Source organism: Onychomys torridus, chromosome 15, assembly GCF_903995425.1.
Source record: "Onychomys torridus chromosome 15, mOncTor1.1, whole genome shotgun sequence".
Classification (NCBI taxonomy): Eukaryota; Metazoa; Chordata; class Mammalia; order Rodentia; family Cricetidae; genus Onychomys; species Onychomys torridus.
The window spans coordinates 69606280-69629888 of record NC_050457.1 but is presented as its reverse complement, the minus strand read 5'-3'; the positions used below and the strand labels follow the sequence as shown (position 1 = coordinate 69629888).

Genomic DNA, 23609 nt, shown 5'->3' with positions numbered 1-23609 from the left:
CAAGAACAGACCTACATGGACCGTCTTCTGGTGGCACACCCCAGTGACTTAGGCACCTGACCTTAGACCCCACCTCCCAAAGTTACCAGCACTTTCCAAAAGTGACACGTTCAGGTCAAATTACAACATCCTCTTACACCATCAGTAAAGTACCCTCAGAGCACAGTAAACAGCGTATTTCCACACACATGCGGCAGTACTTCAGACATGTTTGTGTCCATGTTGTTTACAGGACAGTCATTAGGTTCAGGGATGGGCAATTTGCTGGACGAATTAGTTGCTCTTCCCTGGGAATGTTAAACTTGGGAGTAGAGAGCCTCACGTTCACCCTGTTTAATGGTAAGGCTGGAGCTTTAAAGCCCAGAACTATAAATGGCCTTGTATCCAGTCATATAGAAGAAGCAGGCTGGACGAGATGAACCCAATATACAAAGAAAGGCCCAGCTGAGGGTGAGGCAGAGAGACTCTGGTTCTAGTAGCCCTGTGGCCCAGCAAAGTCCTATCCTTAAAGTTCATATTAAGAGTGGTTTCCTCCTTTTAGCCTAACCATAGTTAGGTTTCTATCAGAGGCATCTGGGCAGGTCTGACTGATTTACACAATTCAACAGGTTGTTGTGCAGACTGCCTGGCACATAGTAGGGGCTAAAAAAAACTATTGCCTAATTACTTCTATTTTATCCAAAGTCTAAACCAGAAAAGGTAAGTAACTACACAATGTACTGCTCCATGGAAGGGAGACCTGGTGGAAAGTTCTTTGCCTTGAGTTCCCAAGAGAAAACAGAAAATCAAAAGGAGAAAGCCCTCCACTCCACCACCCAACATCATCCATGGCCAAGACGTTTACCTACCTGCCCTGAATAGTATTAATAATGCTTCCTTCAGCAAATCTTTCTCGCCCAGAATCCTCCCCACGCTGACAGACTTGAATCCTGGTTCTGTGTCCCTGGTCTTAGCTGGCTCGAAGTGTACTGCTAAGACCTTATACTGATTTCTTATTGGAATCATGTGGGAAGGACAGAGTTGGGAAAAGAGCTGCCTTCGAATATGATTTTGCTTTTTTTTTTTTTAAATAGTCTTTACTCAATGGCAGCTCAATTCTCAAGGTCAGCCTTTGCAAAGTTATAATTATCCATTACTGTGGCAGTAAGTTTGCCTTGAGTAATACAGAAGGCAGACACATCAATGACTTTAATCAAGGGTTGCTTTTTTTTTTTTGAAGGGCTCATTTTCATTATTTTAAGCCTTACTCAGATGTGGATCGAAAGAATGATCTTTCCAATTCCTACTCAAGAGAGAAATTTCGGTTTCTTGATTCTATGTTCTGCCACCTGAATATTTAAGCGTCGAGGTTGGAAAAACTTCTTTGCTTCTAACCCATACTCTCTTATTTAGAGGGAACTCTAAGGACTATGTGGAGGATGGCCAACTGATGCGAGCGGAGCACAGCCTTTCATCACTCTTTCATCAGCAATTTAGCTCTCGCCAGGTAAGCGTCCGTAATTGTGTCGCCATCCGGCCCAATTTCCTGACAAGTGGATTCAGTTTCGTCTTTCAGCTGTGAAGTGTACTTGCCAGCCAATTGCATAAGCCTCCCCAGGAGAGATTTTGATAACCTGGGTGCTTATCTTTTTACATTTCAGGGAGGCTTTTGTACGTCTTTAAACCGAGCGTCAGAGCCACGCCGGTGAGGAACCAACACGCTCATGCTCGTTCCGGGGCCCAGGCTGCATTTGCCCGGGGAGTCACGGCCGAGTACCCCACGCTTGGGGCCTTTGTCCCGCCCGCCCGCCCGCCCGCCCGCCCGGCTCGCGGCGCTCGCTCCCGCTGCCCCGCGCTCCTTTGTCCCGGGAACACGCCGCAGCTCCTCGAGACGCCGCCTCGGCTTCCTTATCCCATCCCCGGTAGCTTTCGCCCTCAGGGCCGCTCTCCACGCCCGCCGCCCCGCGTTCGGGGCACGACGCCGGGCGCCCGGCACCCGGCGCGAGCGGGCGGAGTGCGCGCCGGAAGTGACGCGCGGCGCCCCAGCGCCCCGCCTTTTCCGCCGCGCGCCCCGCCCAGGCCCGTCTCTCGGCCGCGCGCCCCTCCCCCTCCCCGGCGCTCTCTTTCTGTCAAGCCGCTGTCCCTCTTCCCTCCCCCCTGGCCCGCGTCTGTGGCTTCCTCTCGCACCTGAGCGCACGCACCTGCCCGGGCCCCGCGTCCTCTTCCTCCTCCCTTCTCTCCCTCCCGCCTTTCCCTTCGGGCCTGAAGGCTCCGCCGGGTCGCGGGCGCCTGGCGGCTGCGTCACCGCCGCCCCCCTAGACAAGATGGACACCGCCGAGGAAGGTGAGGCGGCGGCGGCGGCGGCGCCCGCGCCCTTGCAGCGGCGCCCGCGCTCCCGTCGGGCCGGGGCGCTCGCGGCGGCGCTCACCCTACCCACACACACACACACACACACACACCCGGGGGGCAGTTTGCTCGCCGGGCCGGGCCGGCGGGCGGGCGGGCGGGCGGGCGGGCGCGGGGGTGCAGCGGGTCGGTCCCCGCGGGCTCGGGTCGGAAGGTGACCCTCTGCGCGCCCCCCGCCGGTCTCCGCGGGCGACGACCCAGCCGAGGCTGGCGCCCGGGAGTGCGGGGACTTGGGGAGTCCGAGACACGGGGTGTCCGCGGGTGACATGGTGGTGTCGGGACGTGGGGCGTCCGAGACGTGGGGGTGCCCGAGGCGTGGGGGTGCCGGGACTTGACGGGGCGGAGGATCGCGGTCGGCGGAGGACGGGGCGGCGGTGCGAAGGCCGGGGGCGTTTTCCACTCCCCTCCCCCATCCCCCTCCCCCCCCCCCCGCTCCGTGTTCGAGTCTGTTTGCTGATTGTCCTGTAGGCCCTACCTCTTGGCCGCAGAACTTCTTTGTTGACTTTGAAACTTCGCGGAAAATACACGGTCAGGTGGTGACTGCCCAGGGCACTGAACCGACCTGACCCCCTCTGTTGTAAAACCTTGCCCTCTGCCGACCTAAGTGCGTTGACCTGACCCCGGGAATGGAGGGGTCCGAGAGACTAGTGAGTGGAGGGACCGAGGCTCATGTTGGTTGACACCAGCAAGCGAGAGTTGTTTGTTTGTGAACGCGTGTTCTGGATGTGGTGGTTGGGAATAAGCAGATAACAGGAGAGAGACGAAGATGAGTATAGAGGTAGATGCTTGGCTGATGGTGACGGGTGTTTTTTAAAGCAGTTTAATGTTTTTAGAGTCGCTGATTTATTAGTGAGTCTGTAGAGGAAGTTATTGATGGTGTACTTACCGGTTAAGGCGTACACTTAACACTTCGCATATGTTTTTGTTAGAATGAGCGTCGTCTTCTGCCTAATGGTTTATTTTGGTGACTTTAAGTGGCAATTGAATCAAGCACTATATAGAAGTCATTAGAGTAATACAACGTTTTATATTAATGTGATGAGTTGATAAAACTTGATTTTTTTAAAGTCTTGATAAAAGCGTATAGTTTACAAAACATGCTCAGGAGCATCCACTTTAGTTCCGGCTGCCCTGGGGGTGGGTGTGTGTTAACTGTTTAGGCTTATTTTAATAGCTTGTTCAAGGCTCACACAGTTAGTAGGAGACAGTTGACCTATTCTCATTGCTTGTCGCTGCCAGTTCATTAGGCTACAGTGTGGTTATTATATGCAGTGAGACTAGTTGCCATTGGAGACCACTTTTGGAAAGACAGTAAAATGAAACTGTTGAAGATTCACAGTCACACAGGTTGATCTTGTAAGTGTCCATCTCTGTAGGTTTCGCATCCTTTTAGTGAATATTCAGTGTTTGTCTTTTTGTTTTGTTGGTCTTAAGAGTTTTCTCCCTGTTTGTCCGTTTCGGTCTCTTGCACTACCATGACAGGCTTTGATTCAAGTTTTTTGTTTTCTTGTTTTTAATAAGTTGTATTTTGTTTTATGTATACGAGTGTTTTGTTCACTTGTTTCGATGGTTGTAAGCTGCCATGTAGGTGCTGGGGCTCAAACCCCAGTCCTCTGCGAGAACAAGTGCTCCTAACTGCTGAGCCATCTCTCTTGCTCCTTTTAAGTTTTAATGAATAAATCTGGTAAGCCGTGAGTATATTACTTGCTTTGTACCGGCATATTATATGAAATCCTGATTCTTTTCACCCGAGTACTTAGTGCTTGCAGAGACTTATGGTATGACCATAGTTATTAGTAACTCAGGGATTGAGAAACTAAGAGTGTCTGGTGTCGTGAGGGAAATGGTACTTCTAGTGCTTCTTCTAGTGCTTAAGGATACCTTTTTAAAACTATCGGGATAAGATAAATGATTTTTAAAATGGGTTTGGATATTGTTCTCCAAGTAACTAGTAGTTACCAAGGAATCGCTGTGTGATTCCCCTCACTAAACACATTATATTGCATCTCAATTCTGTTAACATGTTTAGGAAGGCTGCAACCTGCCATTGTACAGGTGAAGAAGGAACTAAAGTTTAGTTTGAGTAATTTTCCCAGGTTCACTCAGGTTAAAAATGGCAGGAGAAAGAGTCACACTCATGTCAGATCCCAAACTTGGTTATTTATAAGTGAACATTAAGTGACTTGTTTTTGTCATTTCTTTTCTAGGATGAGTTGTTGATGTAAATTAACAAGAACTAAATTTTCAGCTGTTCTATGTAACTACTATTTGTGAAAGTGAATTTTAGGATTTTATTTACTTATTTGTATGTATGTGTCAGTCAGAGGACAACCAATAGGAGTCAGTTTTCTCCTTCTAACAAGTGGGTTCCAGGAGTTGAACATCAGGTCACTTTACCTGATGAGCCAGCCATCTCTTCAGGATATGAAAGCGAAATTAATAGTTCTCATGTCCACTTTTGTAAAGTTTTGAAATTTTCACAATTTAATTTGGCTTGAAATAGCACTGGGAGGGAGGGATAGTTTCATGATAAATATTGTAAAGTGAAGGTGACAAAAAGCTTGTAAACAACTCTTCTACCTGCTTAGTTACTGCAGGATAGTTCTCTTACAAAAGATTTATTTTTGTGCATATGAGTGTTTTGAGTGTATTCATGTATGTCTGTGCGCCATGTGCATGTTGTGCCATGGAGGACAGAGAGCATTGGATGGAACTGGAGTTAGGAATGGTGTAAGCTTCCTTGTGGGTGCTGAGAACTGAACCTAGGTCCTCTGCCAGAACAGCAAAGTACTCTTAACTACTGAACCATCTGTCCGGTTCCTGTAGATTATTTCTTAAATTAAAGAAATGCATTAATTTGTGTTTTTTTTTTTTAATTACAAAGGAAGCAAGCATTTGTTGTTGTTCGTGTGTGTGTGTGTGTGTGTGTGTGTGTGTGTGTGTGTGTGTGTGTTTGGAAAGTATGACAACAGATAGCAAATTTGTTTTACTGCTTTATTTATTTATTTAGGTGTGTGTGTGTGTGTGTGTGTGTGTGTGTGTGTGTGTGAATAGGTAGGTAGGTGTGCCTGTTTCATGGTGTAATGGAGGTCAGAAGACAGTTTGTGGGAGCTGGTTCTCTACTTTCAGTCTCTACTTCAACCATGTGAGTCTTGTGTACCAAACTCAGGTGGTTAGCTTTAGTAACAAGCACCTTTACCTGCTGAGCCAACTCCATGACTTCATAAAATGATATTTTAAGTATCCATTAATAAGAGTGCATACTGTATGAATGGAGAGATAGTTCAGTTTTAAGAGTGCCTAGTATAGGGCTGGAGAACTGTCTCAATAGTTAAGGTCACTAGCTGCTCTTCCAGAGGACCTGAGATCTAGCCCAGCACCCACATGTCAGCTCACAACTGTTTGCAACTTCAGTTCGGGGGAATCCATTGCTCTCTTCTGACCTCCAAGGGCACCAGGTATGCATGTTGTACACAGACATAGATGCAAGCCAAATACCTATACACATTAAGAAAAAAATTTAAGTGCATTCATTTTTATTCTTTCATATTCTTCTAGAAGGACCCTAGTTTACTTCCCAGCACCCAAGTCAGATGTCTCACAATTGCCTTTAATGCCAGTTTCAAGGGATCCAACATACTCTCCCCTCTTGTGTACCAACACACATAGCTAACATACAGATGCACACACATACATACACATAAAGAAAAGAATAAATAAAATCTTTTTTTTTTTTTTTTTTTTGCCAGAGCTGAGGACTGAACCCAGGGCCTTGCACTTGCTAGGCAAGCGCTCTCTCTACCACTGAGCTAAATCCCCAACCCCTAAATAAAATCTTTTTAAAAAATCTGTTAGTACTATCTCTTATTTAAGAAAATACTTATTTTCTTAAAATATTCTATGACAAATGATTGTTAGTAAATTACTCACTACAGAAACTGAATGTTACTCTTAAAAATAGCATGTTGCATTCTTCTGATAGACCATGTACAATACTGTAATGCTTGTAATGTTTGTATTTATAGTAAAGCATTTATTTTATAATTTCTTCCTGTTCATAGTAAATAATTACCAAAGTTTAAAGATTGCTAACGTGCTGAATGTATTGAGTTATATTTTTGTCCAGTCAGCAAGTTTGTAATTCTTGTGTTTGGTAGATGACTCATTATCTGTATATAGATTGTATGAGTACAGGTGTGTTATGTAAACTACTGGCATCACTTCTTTCAACTTCAGAGCTAGAGTAGAACTTAGGCATCTGACCTTTTCATTTCATAAAGGTCAGGAGTCCAATCTTGCAATGCACTGAGATTTTTTTCAATTTCAGAAAAGAAATTCTATACTGTGCTCAAAAATAATTATTTTATAAGAAAAGTGCTACAGTATTGGACTAGATATTGTAATCAAGAACTCATGTCTGAAGCTCTCATAAAAAATATTAAGTGTTTTGCTACAGTAGGATGCTAATATTTCAACCCAGTGATACACAAAGCAGTGTCTTTTGTTTTCCATTTTGCTAAATAGCTACTAGCAGACATAACACAAATTTTTATCAGTATTTTTGTGGGATACTAAAAGTTCTATTTTGCATTTTATGATGGAAAATATTATTTTTTGTATGTATGTATGTATTTATTTAGGGTCTCTTCTCTATAGCCCTAGCTGTCCTAGGAATTGCTATCTAGACCAGATTGGCCTCAAACTCAGAGATCTACCTGCCTCTGTGTCCCAAGTGCTGGCTGGGATCATTGGCATTCACCACCATGCCTGGCCCTGGAAAATACTAATTTTTAAAAGTATGAACCTGAACTGTATTGTGACTGATCACATTGTTTAATGTTATGGCAAAAACTTGGAGTCATTTAAATTTAGGAGGAAGGCATTAAAAAGATGGGGAGATATCAGAGTCAGACAAGTAGTTTCTTTTTTTAGAACATTTTAGAAATCAGTCTTTAACTGTTTCCAGACATGCTCGCTATATCCTGACCACAGACCTGTGAACCAAGCATGCCTGCATTTATCTGGCATATTTATTGAACGTGTCTTTCAATCTATTCAGTTGGTGTGCTTGACTTAGGAAGGAAACAGAGAAAATTCTTTTTTTCATGAAGCTAGTTAATTTGGTAGGTGAGGAAGGGGCAACAAATTGCACATGGAGTAAACTGTGGCATGCATAAATAGAAGGTGTCATGTGTTGTGCAGAATAGCAGGTATGAGGGCAGTTTGACAGCAGAAGACGGAACAGAGAACATAGGAGGATTGTCCTTGCACATGCTCTGTGTGTGGGTAGAGCAGGAATAGCCTCTAAGGTACAACAAGCATGCTAGGAATGTCAGGAAACCACTAGGAAGGCGTGTCTCTATGGGCTTGGGGGGAGTAGGTACATGGGGAAGACATTTGGGGGTGGTTGTCTAGAAGTTCAGAGCGGGCACCAGTGTGGGACTTTCTGTAGCCCTGCTAGGAGGTAGGGCCTCTAGAACAGTTCCTTCTAGCTGGAGCAGAGGTGACACACAAACTTTCTTGCCACTTTGTCACTGGTTATTTTCCCTGTGTAGATTTATTGGCTACTAGGCCCTAATGCCCAATTTCTGGGAGCTAGAATATGACTAACTCATTTTTATCCAAGAAGCAGGGTGATAGCGGGAAAGGAAATGGAAAAAAATCAAAGGAAAACTGACTGGCATTGTCTTTTCTTCAACTGGCCAGACATTCCAAAAGATGCCTGCTGCATGGCTGAACTGGAGTATTTAGGATTGGAATGCTGTGGTGAATGCTGTGCTACCCAGAGGCCATTTTTGAGTTACTGTTCCCCTTTTCTTCTGTAAGGACATGAAGATCATTCATTTTTAGTGTAATGAAGAATGAGGTCTTAAAAGGGAATAAGAAATCAGTCATCAAGGAAAGCTTCTTGTGAATGTCCATTGTATTTTAGTGGGCCATGGAAGCTAAGATAGTGGGAATGGAATGTACATAAAGCAGATCAGTATAAACACATAAGAACTTAATAGTTGAGATGCTCTAGGGAGTAGGAGTTAAAAGGAAATGATTTCTAGAATAGTTTTATCAGCCAACAATGGGAAAAGTTGGGGTTTGATAATTGTTTTAATTTTCAAGGACTGCCATGACAGAGAATTATAAGCTATGTGTTAACTGAGTACAGTTCTATTGGACAGAAGCTTTGGATCTGAGGAGTTAAGGATGTCTTCTTCCTGTGTGTGTTAATGTGGTCTTCCATCTACACAGACTGTTTCAGTCTCTTACCAGAACAGTCCTACTGTGTAGGTCCTACACTAACAACTGCACTGTGACATAACCACCTCTTCAAATAGAGTCGTGTCTGGGGAGTTTCTCTGTAGGAGAGAGAGCACAGGCATGATCAGTTCTTGAAGGCTTAGACATCAAGGAAGCACTGTCTTTACTTTGTTTTGAGACAGGGTTTCTCTGTAGCTCTGGCTGTCCTGAAACTCTCTCTGTAGCCCAGCCTGGCTTCAAACTCACAGAGATACTGCCTCTGCCTTCCGAGTGCTGGGATTAAAAGCATGTGCCACCACTACCTAGCCACATCTCCTCTACTTTTATTAACTTATTATAATCTTATTTTTCTGAACTTCCTTTAACTTCCACCTGGTGATATATTCTGTAAAGATGAAAATAGGTTAATAAAGTAGTTTGCACCCAGTGAAATTTATCTTTTTGTTGTGCTGTTGTGCTGGAACATGCTTGAGATGGGAGATTTGGAGACACCATGCTTTTAAAAATTTTGTCTGTATTTAACTGAATATTGAACACCTACTGTGTACTTTGAACCTTTGCTAACTAGGTAAATAAATTTCATTTTTTCCTTCCTCAGACATTGCATAGTGCCTAGAGGCATTGTATTGAGTGGAACATTTTGAAGGTTGTCGCACTTGGTCTGTTTCAGGACTGTCCCTATGGGCTAATGTGCATGATGGAGGATACTGTTGTGGAGGTGGGGTCCTCACTGGAGAGAAGTGGGTTATGGGGCACTGGTCCTGGAGGGTCATCCTTTGGTTCTGAGATGTAACAAGTCTTACTGCAGGCTGTCACAGAGAGCTCTACCGGCTATACTTCCCTGCCACTTTGGGCTCACTGTTCTCTTTAAACAGTGAGGGCAGAATTAGACTCCCTCCATTTCTGTCAGGTATTCTGGCACTTTGGCGATAGAAGTAGTCCAAAGGATGCTGGCACAGAGAGATGGCTCTCAGTTTACTCAGAACACTTTATACTCTTTCTTCATGGTTTGTCTGTCTGTTTTGAGACTGGGTCCTTATTTGTCCCCAAACTTCCTGTGTCTCCTAGGCTGGCTTCATACCTGTCCCGTGTCAGTGTCTGACATGCTGGAGACAGAACTAGCTTTCTTTGCACACTTAAAATTGAGAAACCCAAGCATTTACATTTCTGTGGGTTGTATATAGAGATACTTACCCTATTAGAAAGGAATATCAGTCTTGTAAAACTTGGTTTTAGGTTTATTCTGTGTTGTGCACTCAAAGCTTGAGTATGGAGGTCAGAGGACAGTTTAGAGGAGTTGGTTATTCACTTCTACCATATGGTGTTCTGGTGGAACTCAGGAGTCAAGCTTAGTGGCAAATGCCTCTGTCTGTTGAGCTGTCTCACTAGCCTTAATAAACAACCTTTAAAAGTTAGGTGTATTTAAAAGTAACGATGAAGCTGGAGAGAAGACGCAGCAGTTAGCACATACTGCTTTGGCAGAGGACCCAGGTTCAATTCCCAGCACCTACACAGTGCCTCACAACTTCCTATAACTCCAGTTGCAGAGAATCCAATGCCCTCTTTTTACCTCCTCAGGTACCAGGCATGGAGGTGGTGTACATACATATACATAAAATAAGTAAAATTTAAAAGTAATAAAATCAGTGCATGTTAACAAAAATAACTTTATGATAAGTATATTTTCCCAAGGTGAAAATCTTGGCTATGAAGTCTAGTATTATTTCACATCTTAAAAGATGTTTTATGTGTGGATTATTAGAAGACAAATATTCACTTGGCATTTGCATCCACTGTTTACATGTTTTAGTAAATGAAAACTTGGGATTGAAAAGGAAGAAGTATTTTCAGATAGGTTTGTGTGTTTGTTACTATGTCAAAACTTAACAAGGGATAATATATCTGAAAATGTCAGTTTTTAAATTAAAATATTCAAACCAGCTGTTAAAATGTTTAATGTTTGGCCTAGCATTGGTGAGATGGATTAGCGATTAAAAGTACTTGTTCTTGCAGAGGGCCCGTTCACTTCCCAGCACACACATGGTGATGCACAACAATCCATAACTTCAATTCCAGGGGATCTGACTCCTAACTTCTGAGGGTAACAGACATACATGCAGGAAAACACCCATAAACATAAAATTAGTAAATCTTTTTTTTTTTTTTTTTTTAAATCTGTTGGTCTAATGATATGGGGTGCTTCCATGTGTTGTAAAATGTACATGGGCAGTTGATTTTTGACAAAAGTGCAAAAGCAATTCCATAGAGAAAGTATAGGGTTTTTTTTGTTGTTGTTGTTTGTTTGTTTGTTTTAAAGTAAACAGTACTGGAAAAACTGAATATCCACAGGAAAATGAACTTGGAGCCATGGCCTTTTCAGTAAACCAAGGTTAATTCAGAAGAATGTTAGACCCAGTTGAGAAGCCCAAAACCAACTGTAGGAATTTTGTGTGTGTGTGTGTGTGTGTGTGTGTGTGTGTGTGTGTGTGTGTTTTGTGGTCTTGGGCTAGGTTGAAACTTCTGGAAGCTTGATTTCCCAAAGAAGGATGTTGGACGTTGGATGGCTTTGGTAGGTTTTTACAAAGGTGCTGAATAACCATATAATTCAAGCAGTTCTTTTCCTAAGTATATACCCAGTAGTATTCAAAGTAAGTATTTACACAAAAAGTGGATCTTACCGGCAGCTTTAATCATGATAGGCAAACAGTGGAAATAAGAGTGTTATCATTTCATAGATAAATGTGTCCTATGTATGAATGGGCATTATTCACTAGCACTTAGAAACAAGGGACACCTGGAATGGACTGCATGAACATTATGCTAAGTGAAGAAAACCAGTAGCAGAAGACCACATCTTACATGATTCAGTTTGTATGGAATATCTATTGTAGACAAATCTCTATAGAGAGAAGTAGATTGGTGGTTGCTTGAAGTGGGCAGGCCTGATAGAACTGCTGTTAGTTACAAGGTTTCTTTTGGAGTGATGGTTTTCTAAAAGTAGGGATCATGGTGTAGAACTGTAAATAACTCAACTGTTGACTTGCACACTTTTCCATTGAACTTCATGATAGATAAAGAATACTATAAAAAGTTAAATTTTATTTCTGACATTCTAATAGGGTGTCTAAAGTGATCTGATGAAATGACCAAGCCAAATGTTCCCCTTTGTGCCTGTGACATGTCTGAAGTGGGTCAGGTCTTCATCAGTGGCACTATGGGAAAATGATCATTAAAGCACTGACAGCGTAGCAGGAGTAAGGAAGCACCCTTCCTCTTAAATGCTTGCCAGCACCCTTTACTGACAAAACTGGACTGAAGAAAGAAAGAAGTGGTGGAGGAGCTTAAGTGTTGACGAGGTATCTTGATGCTGAGAGTAGCTATTGCTTCTGCTGCTGAATCTTTTCCCCCAAGCTGCTGGCAGAATCCCCCCACCTGACCTCTATTAACAGGTTGGAGCCCTGTCCCTGGAAAGTAGTTGTCTCTGCCAATTCTTAGGACCAGACCTGTACAAAGTTTGTTTCTTTCTTTCATCCTGCTTTCCAAAGTGCTCCTTCTAGACAGAATCTTAACACAATTGTAGTCTTTAAGGAGGCCAGAAAATGTAGTTTTCAGGCTTTCAAGAATAGCAGTAAAGTTTGTAATGATAGTAATCTGGAAAGGTAATACATACATAGGGAATCAAAAATTTAATGTTTATTACTGTATGTGAGGTGTATGTATGTGAATGTTGAGTCACATTTGTAGACTAATTTATTGCCCTCCAACTTTATGTGGCTTTGGGAGTTGGACTCAGCTAGTCATGCTTATGCTTCAAATGCAAATGCCCTTACCAGCTGAACTGCTTGGCCCAGGGATTGGAATTTTCAACTTCCTTCCCAAATTGACATAAAAAAATCGATAAGATTTTCATGGACAAAGAATTTGGGCATCAGAGCAGGGGTTGAGATAGGATGTCATAGGTTGTCCTTGAAGTTTCTATGAGGTTGAGGATGATTGTGGACTGTTGCCTCCACTTCCCAAATGCTAGGAGCACTTAAAGTTTTAAAAGAACTATATTCCATATGGTAAAAGTAAATTTATATAGCTGTATACCTCTTTTTGCATATATAGGCTAAGTAAAGACATCCAGAGTAATATTTTCAATCATATGTTTTTAATATTTGCCTATTATGATTGAAGCTACTAATTGTAAACATTTTACTGACAGATAAGAAAAACTTGTTTCCTCCAGATGAAACTGTTTGAATCATGTTGCTGCTGTATACTCAGGATAGTGTGTGATCAGAGTGGCAGTGTGCCTTTGTAGTCTGCTCCAAACCAGTGAGGAATAAGATAGTTCCAGTATAGGGCATTGAATAGTAGCTTTTTAAGTCAAGGTCATCCGAACAGAAAAAAATGAGAAACTCCTAGAATCTAAGGAAACCCAAGGAGATATGACTGCTAAGTGTATATGGAGCATACAGGAAAGGAACATCAGGTAAAGACTAAGGGATTCTGAATATAACAGTGGACTTCAGTGATAATGTATCTGTATTGGGTTATTAAATTTAAGAAGGCATAACAAATACTAATAAGACATTAATAATAAGAGATACCATGTACTGAATTTTCTGCAATCTCTTCTCATAATTTTTGTAAGTCTGTTTTTATAAAATAGTCTTATTAGTAATAACAGTAAATTCTGAAATTATCACATTTATCAACAGAAGAACTGAGACATGCTCAAATCATCTTACATAGAATAATTTTCAAAGAAAAAAACAGGTCTGGAGAGCTGGCTCAGTAGATAAAGTGCTTGCCGTGTACGTGTGAGGAGGAGCTGAGTCCAGATCCCCAGAACCCAAGTAAAGCTGGGCACAGCAGCATGTCTAATCTTATTGCTTCTGTGGCAAGACAGGATGTGAGATGGGAGAATACACAGCTAGCCTGGTGTATGCAACATCTCTCCATCTTGAACAAGGTAGATGGACCAATACTTGAGGTATTCCTCTGGCCACTATTCTTGCACACACATACACTTTTATACTCTTATTAAGACTCTAATAAAAAAAGTGAAGCAAAGAATTCAGACATAATTCACAGAGAATTGGTATAGTATTTCGAAATGTTCAGCTTGGCTATAAGTCTTTTTAACTAGCTGCTGTACTATATAGTTATTTTTAAATCTGCATTCAGGGGGCTGGAGATTTAGATCAGTGGTAGAGCGCTTACCTAGCAAGCACAAGGCCCTGGGTTTGGTCCTCAGCTCTGGCAAAAAACCAAAAAAACAAAAAACAACTCTGCACTCAGTAATGTGCTTCACTATAGGAAAATATGCTTTACAAATAAAAGCATAGTAAAGTTGAAGGAATAGATGGTAAAGATTGGTATCTTAGTATGTTCTGTCAATTAGGAGTTAAAAGACAAGACAGGGCTGAAGAGATGGCTGGTGGTTAAGAGTGCTACTGCTCTTTCAGAGGACTAGAGTTTGGCTCCTAGAACCCACTTAGAGCAGCAGTTCACAACCACATGTCACTCCATCTCCAAGGGATACAATGCTGGTCTCTGAGTACCTTTGCACGGATGTGCACGCATGCACGAACACAAATAGATAATATATGAAAAGGGGTACAAAGTACTCAGGAGGTGGAGGAGGCAGGAGGATCATCAATTTAGAGTCTCAACTAAGTAGTGTTTGAGGCCAGCCTGGGTTGCATGATACTTTATCTCAAAACAATAGCAGCACTCCCCTGCTCTCCTCCAGAAGATATCTGAGATCGAAAGGCAGTTAATTTCTTAAGAGAGACCTTGAGAATAATACAACATCTGTTTGGAGTTGTTTTTAGAAGTACCGTGACAAGGCAGTGAGATGACACAGTAGGTGAAGGCACTTGGGGACGAAGCTGGTGACTTGTACCTGATTCCTGGGATCCATAAGATGGAGGGAAGATGGACTGTTGCAAGTTGTTCTCTGCCCTCCACATGAGAGGCCCGTGGCACATGCACATATGCTTGTATCCACAATAAATGGATTCTTGAAATGTCTCTTGAACCTTGAGTGTTTTTGTTTTGTTTTTAATACCATGACGGATGGATTGGAGTGGCTCAGTAGTTAAGAGTACTTGCTCTTCCAGAGGACATGTATTTGGTTCTCAGTACCCACAGGATGCTTACAGTCATCCTTAACTTTGTTCCAGGGGATCGGACTCCTCTGTTCTTGTAGCACCAGGCACACATGTGATGCACATACATACATGCAGGCAAAACATGCATAAACATAAAATAAATCTGAGAAAACACCATGACAGTAGAAAATTAATTTTACTTTCTCTTAAGATCCAATTAAGGATGTGTGTCAAACCCCACAATTAAATTTTTTTTTTAATTTTAGAGGGAGGGGAAACAGCTGTTGGGATGTGTTAAAAACAAACATTTTTGTTTTCTTTTTATCATGTCTCATAGTATTAATGGAAATGTGATTGTTTTAATAGTTTTATAGAATATATTTTCACTTGATATGCTTTAAAAAATTATGTTTAAAAAAATTTTGTGTATTATAATTGATATGTAGGAAATTTCCTGGTGTGTTCATGTTTCTGTTCTTGTTCACATAGTTCATAGCCAGTTATAAATTGAATATATATACACCTGAGGATAAATGGAGCTAGTGGAAAGGCACTTAATTTGGATTAAAGTGTCTATTTTTAGCAACTCTTGCATTAGAAGTTTTATACTGACTTATATAACTGGTAAAGAGTTCTTAATTGCCAGTGGGACACAGTGATATTTTAGAATCTCTTTACTGTTTTTTCCTACTTGAGTCCTTGCCTGTCATTGTTTTTATACAGTAAAAGTGACTTAAAGAAACCAATGGGTAGGTTCATTTTGGGGGGGGGAGCTGGAGGGAGTTGTGCATGTGTGTGCATACACATCAGTGTTCCATGCACACACATCAGTGTCCCGTGGTGAGGATTGGCCTAAGAACTACTTGCTCTTCCTCTTGAGTAACTTGTGTCTAGGTGGAGTCACCCTGCATCTAGTGCTTCTGCACTGTTTTTGCTGCCCACGCATTCCTCATTTAGTACCTGAGTTATCAGATCGACTATGATGCTATCACACTTGTGCAAAGATCTCTCACTTTGCTTAACCATTTTTGATGCTTGCGAGTCTATTACCATTTATTAGAATTCCCGACTTATTATTGTTATTTATCCTTTCCTGCAACCTGTGTGTGTATGTTTCAGTGCACCTACATTTATTTGTGCATGTAAGAAAGGCATAGTATTTGTAGGGTTTGACACTGTTCTTAGTTTCAAGCACTCACTGTTCTTGGTATTTGTTTCCTGTGGATAAGGAGAGAATTTTGTTTGTGAACTTTGTTTACTCTACCTCCTTTCTCTCCCAATGCTCTGTTGACAAAAATGTTATTACTTTGTTATAGTTATTAAGGTCTTTTAAGTATTCTTGCTATTTAGATTGAGAGTTTTTATTGTCAAATTTTAAATTCACTGTTTTCTCCAGTAAATGTTTTGGTTTTTGCTTATTTAATTCAAAAATTTACACTGGATTCTTTATCTTCTATGTCTCTGAAAACTTGATCTTCAGTCTTTCACATGTGTTTGTCATTGCTCACGGAATAATTTTTATGATGGTTACAATGTTAACATCTGTTGGTTATGGTTTTTCCTAAATGCTGGGGTTTTCCTTATGCTTGGTATGAGTGAATTTTCAGTTGTATTGTGGATATTTTTGCTTTTGTGCAGCCTCTGGTTCATATTAACATGTTTGGGGTTTTGTTTTAAACAGGTTGTTTTTATGATGTGCAGGTAGAAGAGGCATGGCCTCATTACTACCAGCTGGAAGTGAAAGCCCCTTCCTCCCCTTGGGCCTTTGATGTCAGTAGTGGGCGCTTTGTTATTGCTCTTTAGGATGTCCGAATCCCTGGCAGGCCTTTCCTGATACCCACAGAGTGAGAAGAGTGTCTCCTTATTTGTGGAAATTATATTCACAATAAGCCTTTTTTTCCTTTCTTTCTTTTTTTTAATCATCTTGGTGGGTTTTATACTTGGTATATTAGGTGGTTGATGTCTTGTGGGCTTTAAGTGGCAGGGGGAGGGCTAGGATCACGTTCTTTTCATGTGGCATTTGTGTTGGGTGCAGTGGTAAAAGTTGAATTAGATTGTTGACTTTTGGGAATTTTGTTGAGGCAAATACTATTTAAGTTGTCTCCTTCTTCCCCTGCTGGAACCATTGCCAGTACAGTGTATTGTTCATGCTAAAAAAAAAAAAAACAAAAAAAAACCAAAAAACCTGAGTCAGTAAGATGAGAAAATTATTAATGTGGATTTTCCTATTTTCTTGTAGCATTAGGTTTAGTTATATACTAGAGCCCTTTTGTAGCCTCTGTCCTATAAATTTTTACATGACCACAAATTTTATTTATATTAATTCTGCTTTTTATTGTTTCTATTAACAGTTAATAATTATGCATAGGATTTCTTTGTATTTCCTCTTAGAGTGTAGTCTATTAGGGATGTATGAGTGTACTGCTGGCTTTATGTATTTTTTTAAGATTTATCTATTTTTATTTTGGTGTGTGTGTGTGTGTGTGTGTGTGTGTGTGTGTCTGCTTGTGTATAAATGTACACCTGTGAGTGCCAGTACCCACAGAAGTGTCAGATGCCCTGGAACTGGAGTTAAGAATTATGAGCTGTCTGATGTGAGTACTGCTAACCAAACCCACGTCCTTTCCAAGAGTAGCAAATGCTATTAATGTCTGTGCTCTCTCTCCAGGCCTTGCTGGTTTATCTGTGTGTCTGTCTTATTTTTTTTTTAAAACTGTATCTATTTATTATTGTGTGTATCTATGGGCATGGTTGTAGTGCACAGTATATGTGGTGGTCAAAGAGCAACTGTGTGGTCTGTTCTCTTTCACATTTACATGGGTATATCCAGCCTACATAGCAAGTACTTGAACTTGCTGAGCCATCTCATAGGCTCCATATTGCTGTCTTAAAGTGTCTTCATTTCTTTTTGTGGTTAGTCGTGATGTGTTTGGATTTATTAATTTGTTTGTGTTTTCATTTAGGAGTTGCTTATTTCAAATTTTGATATAACTTTGTTTTGTAATTATAAAAACAATTTCCATGGTTCTGAAACAAGATGAATGAGCAGTCTACAATGACCTTACTTTTTCTCCCATAAAATTGGTCTAAGTGTAGGAGGCCCTTAATAATTTTATGCATATTTGTTTGGAAAGGATCATTACCGTTATCTGACACTCCCCACCTTCTTAAAAGAGCCAAAAAATGTATCAGAACAATTACTAATGAACAGTGGTTCTCAAACAGTGCATGTGCTGAGGTTAGAGGGTAACTTTCAGGAGTTGATTGTTGCCTTATCGACCTTATTAAAACAGGGTCTCGTCTTGTTCCTGCTCTTGTGCTGTGTGCTCAAGGCTAGGTATCTGAGCTTCCAGGCAGTTCTCTTGTCTCTACCGCCCATCTTGCTCTACAGGTACTGGAATTGCAGGTGCAGGTGACTGCATGCAGCTTTTTACCTGAGTTCCAGAGGTCACATTCCAGTTGTCAGACTTGTGTGAGTCATGCTTTTACCTGCTGCGCTATCTATCCCCTTGGCCCTCCCTGGTTCTCAGCTTTTGAGGTTTTAACACCATGTTTACATTTTTTATTTTTATTTATTTATTTTTTTTGTGGAGCTGAGGATCGAACCCAGGGCCCTGAGCTTACTAGGTAGGCAAGCGCTCTACCACTGAGCTAAATCCCCAACCCATGTTTACATTCTTAAAGACCTGGAAGAATAAAACAATCATTTTTAATTTTACTTAAATAGCATATTCACTATGGTAATATAATACTTTTTTTTTAGCTTTTACTTATTTCTTATCTTTTTTTATAATACTAATTTTTTTTCCAAATCCCCCAAACTGATAAGAAGAGTGGGTATTTTTTTATATTACAATTTTTGTTTTTTGAGATGGTCTCTTTATATAGTCCTGGTTGCCCTGGAACTTGCTGTGTATGTATATCAGGTTGTCCTCAAATGCAGAGATCTGCCTGCATCTGCTTCCTGAGTGCTGAGGTGAAAGGAGTGTGCCACTACTCCTGGTTTATCTTTACAGTGATCTTTAATGTCTAGTTTAATAGAACAACAGTTGGATTTTTATTAAAAAAATCTGTGGTAGCATCCAATATCATGTGCCCTCTACAAACACCACTAGAAGCTGGATGTGGTGTTTTATGTATATAATCCAAGCATTTGGAGACTATCACAGGAGAGCACTGAGTGAGTTTAAGGTCAACCTGGGCTATGTAGTGAGATCCCATCTTAAAAGAAAAAAGAAAAGAAAGAAACCTTATGCAAATTGGCTCAGCAGGGAGTAAAAGAGACTCTTCAGGACTGCTAGAAGGTAGTTCTTACCTTTCAGTCTCTGAGTAAGAAAGGGACCCTATGGAATTCCAAGGATCCAGCTTCTCTGCTACACATTAGCTCTGGCTTGAATTGAAGTTGGTTGTCTGTGCATGGCATTATGTTTGTTGGTTTGTCTCTGAGAAGGATGAGACCTTCTGAAAAACAACTGTCCTCTTCAGGTATGTGTTGGGCCCCCTAAGGAGATCTCCCCACCTCAGTCCTCCTTGTCCATAGGCTCCTTCTGCACTGGAACACTCTGGAGTTTGCCGTCACCTTGGTCCCAGCACAGCTTTCTCAGCTCACAGAGTTGTGTTGCCTTGAACGAGTCATCCATGTCCATATGTTTTATCACTCACTCTTGTCCTTGTCTCTTGCTGACCACAGTGTACCAGTAACTTGCATCCTTGCTCTTTCCCAAACCATACTTGGTAGCTGGCCAGTCACCATGTTCCTTCCTGGAGAGTGGGTGATGTGGCAATCTCCATTCATGTGAGCCTGGGTTTGTTACTGCTCTTTTCTTTGCATCATGTTCCCATGTAGCAGTCTCAAAGGAGATCTGTTGATACAGGATCCATATATGGTACTGACCAACTTGTATTAACTCACACCATCCTGCCCCGTTGGTTGATCTATAGTAATGAATGCCTGTGTCATTACTCAGTATGGTAGTGATGTGTAGGATGTTGGGCAGCATTCATCTCCTGCCTCGGTAACTGGTAATTTTAAAGCTAGTCTGCACCCACAGCACTAATGGCTCTGGTACTTGTAGATAACATAGTTCAGCTATAAGCACCCATGGCCTTGTCACCTTTATGTGTTGGTTGCACTTTCTGCTGTGGCAGTGACTAACCTGGAACTGAGGTGATGGGGAATCTTGGTTCCTTTTCACAGAGGGGGCTTGCTAAACTACTGTCTCTCAAAGTAAGGCAGGGGCATGCATATTACTAACTCCCAGCAGGACAGGGCAGGGATAGCAACATCATTGAATTCTGCCACAGAGACTGAGCTGTGAGTTAGTTCTTCTGTGGGCAGGAAGTGTGACTTTTCCATATTGGTGAAGAGACTTGTCTGGTTGCTTGGTAACCAAGGAGAGTCATGTAATAACCAAACAGGTTTTCCTGAGTGTTTAGTGTTCCTTGGCTTGGATAAGCAGCATTTTGTTATTCAAGAATGAGCAGCCAGGAAGTCTGTAATGATCCCAAGTGGCCAGAACTGGTGTGCTGTGGTGCTCAGCTTGTGTGTCTTCTAATCCAAAGGGTACCACAGGCCCTCTAAATTTATTAGTGAGGCAGGGATCAGAGCTGCAGCGATTTTACATTGAGTGAGGAATTCCCTGTAGGAGAGGCAGTCAGAAGCAAATGGTGTATCTTTGCCCCTTTGAACATTGACAGTTGCCCTTGGGATTATTTGGCACTTGGCTGTGAGAGATGGCTGAGAAGACTAAGTAAGAGCAATAGTGAAATTTCAGTGTGTGTACTGCAGAGGAGCTTTAGGAGAAATGAGCAAGAGAGCACCAAAGATCCTCCTGAGGTTTTCCTCCATGCTGCTTGCTGGCCACAGCGATGGGAGGGCAGGAGATGTGTGTGCCTAGAGCCCTTTGGTGCTAGCTAGGGTGGGGAATGCTCTCCCTGTGCTAACTCCTCAGCCCTCAGCTCCTGTAGCTTCTGCTTCCCCTTTCTCTAGTAAGAGTCTGTGAGGTCCTGAGGTCCTTCCTTGGGTCCTGATTGTGTGTGTGCACACTATGTGTGTGTGTGCTCACCTGTTTCTAGTTTCCTTCCTTGTATGTGAGGCAGGGAAAGAGAGTGTACTGGGCATTCTTCTGCTGTTGCTGTTGTAAGTCCTCAGACATGGTTTTTTAAAAATAAAAATTTTTTTTAAAATGATTTTTCCTTTAATGTGTATGAGTATTTTATCTGCATGTACTGTGTACGTGCAGAACCTGCAGAGGCCAGAAGAGGACATCAGGTCCTGAAACTGGAGTTGTAGACAGTTGTGAGCCACCAAATGGATGCTGGAAATCAAGCCGGAGTGAGTCCTCTTGAGGAGCAGCCAGTGTGTCCTTAACCACTGTGCCATCTCACCTGCTCCCTCAAAAGTAATTTTAGAAAAATAATTTTGAGGTTGGCATACAAAGCGACGGGCTTCATTGTTGCATTTTCATGTATGTCATTATAGTATCAATTTCCCTTCCCTCTCAGATGTTCATGTGGTGCTTAAACCCTTAGGACTGGATTTAGACTTAACACTGTTGCAACACTAATATTTGTGATCAGATGACCTGATTCTGCTTATTTGGTTGAGTGTTTGTTATAGGATACTGCAAGTGTAGATAAATTAAACTGTTTTTGTTATTTTCAGCTTTATTTACAGAACATTCTAAGGAACAACTCACCTTTATGCATTTTGAAGGAATGTACTTAGATTCTGATATACCCTTAATGAAAGTTTCATCACAGTTTTCAGGTCTCCATCCTATTGATTGATATAATAAATTTTACCTTTAGCACAAAATATTCTTGCTTTGTTAGTCTTTTTGTATAAAAGTCATAACCAAAGGTAATTCCATTTTTCTCCTTTGTTATCAGACATATGTAGAGTGTGTCGGTCAGAAGGAACACCCGAGAAACCTCTTTATCATCCTTGTGTATGTACTGGCAGTATTAAGTTTATTCATCAAGAATGGTAAGTCATTTGGAAAACTGTATAATTCATAAATTCAGTTTTATCATCTCTGTAATAAAATTGATCATTTTAGTGATCTTGACCCGTAATTCATTATTTTTAAATTTTTATTCTAAAAATTTATAACAATATTTATAGTTTGACTAAACAATGGCCCATAGTTAATACCAGACATGCTATTTTGGTGTATAATGGATATGCTAACGATAGCCTATTGTTAATTTCTATCACTGAGAAGTTGTTTTGTTCATGGAAAGAATTATGCTTTTCTGGTTTTGAGTGGCATAGTTATAGCTTATATTTATTAAATATTCTGTGCCAAGAGCTATCTTCTGTGCTTTACACATCTTAACTCATTTACTCTTTGCAAGGAAAGTCTGGAACATTATTATATGGATGAAGAAATGGAGCACAGACAGGTTGAAGAGCTTGTCCTAAGCACATAACTTGCCAGGGGGAGAGTGGGAATTCAGCCCTGGTTACTGGCTGTGAGCATTGAAAGGCCTGTATCAAAACTGATGCTGACCCCGGGATCATTTACGGGTGTTCATTTAGCTCTGAAGAGATTAGAATTTTGGCTAATTAAATCTTTTTATTAATATAATGTATATTGGTTTATATTTATCTTTTTAAGTTTTATACCCTTGGAAAGCACATAAAAATTTAAAATAGTCCACATTTGAAATTCTGAAATCTATAAAAGTTCTATAATACAAAAATTCTAATAGAAACATGAGTTTTCAATGAAATCTTAATGCTGCTTTGTTTTAAATATTGTATTCATGAATGTCTTTGTAATTACAGCTTAGTTCAGTGGTTGAAACACAGTCGAAAAGAATATTGTGAATTATGCAAGCACAGATTTGCTTTCACACCAAGTAAGTTCATTTGACATTTTCACTACAGTTTTCTTTTGTTATTTCTGGCAATAAAAGTTGTTTAGAGTTTGAAAGCAATAATTTTCAACTTTATTGTCTTTGATAGTAATAGAAAAAAACCTGTTCCACTCAGAAGGATATTTTAAAAACTGTCGTCTTTTAATTTAATACACCCATGCGTGTTTTGTAGGCTGTTTGCTTTGTGTTTTTGCTTATTTGCAGACAAGCTTAAACATACACAGAGGTAGGGTGAGTGGAAGCCCATCACTTAGTTGTGCTTGTTTTTCAGCTCACATGGCCTGTCTCTCTTTATCTGTGCTCTCATTTCTTAACTATAATCTTTAATTTTTTTGGCCTTCCTTTTTAAAAGATATCCTGTCAGTTTTCATTTTGAGTTCATCAGAATCTGGTGCTGTTCAGCCTGAGCTCCTTTTGAGGGAAGCTAGGAGACTGAAACAGTAACAGTGAAGAGTGCCGCTTAGAGCACCTTTTTCTTCTGGAAACCAACTGTTTAAGACGTCTGTGTATGTGTACATGTGCATGAGTGAGTTGAGTGAGCCAGAGATGGATATGGGGTTTCCTTTTTCTTTTTTTCTTTTTATTAGAGACAGGGTTCCTCTGTATAACAGCCCTGGCTGTCCTGAAACTCACTATGTGGAACATGCTGGGCTCAAACTCACCGAGTTTGGTCTGCTTCTGCTTCCTGAGTGCTAGGATTAAAGGCGTGCACCATCACGCCTCATGATGGTGTCCTTGATTTTTTTTTTTTTTGTCCTCTACCTTAGTATATTGTCATTTGAATCTTGAACTCCTCACTTCAACAAGTCTAGCCAGTCAGATTGCCTTGGGATCGCCTGACCCCCCTTTTGAGCACTGGACACAGGCAGGCCATAGCTCCCATGCCTGCCCAGCATAGTGTGGATGTTGGAGATCGTAACTCTGGTCTTCATGCTTGCATGCTATCTCCCGAGCCCCGGGAAAGAAACTTTGAAGCTCATGTGT

The 23609-nt window shown here is 41.2% G+C and overlaps 1 protein-coding gene across 2 annotated transcripts in view; it reads left to right on the top strand.

Annotated features, from left to right (window-relative positions):
* Positions 1-2070: 2070 nt before the first annotated feature.
* The window catches only part of Marchf6 (membrane associated ring-CH-type finger 6), a 67672-nt gene continuing 46133 nt past the window's right edge, over positions 2071-23609 (top strand). For both annotated transcript variants that reach the window (XM_036206815.1, XM_036206814.1), the window contains exons 1-3: positions 2071-2322; positions 21633-21729; positions 22534-22607. In XM_036206815.1, the coding sequence (XP_036062708.1) occupies positions 2304-2322; positions 21633-21729; positions 22534-22607 (190 nt within the window). In that variant the 5' untranslated portion in view covers positions 2071-2303. The remainder of the gene's footprint in view (positions 2323-21632; positions 21730-22533; positions 22608-23609) is intronic.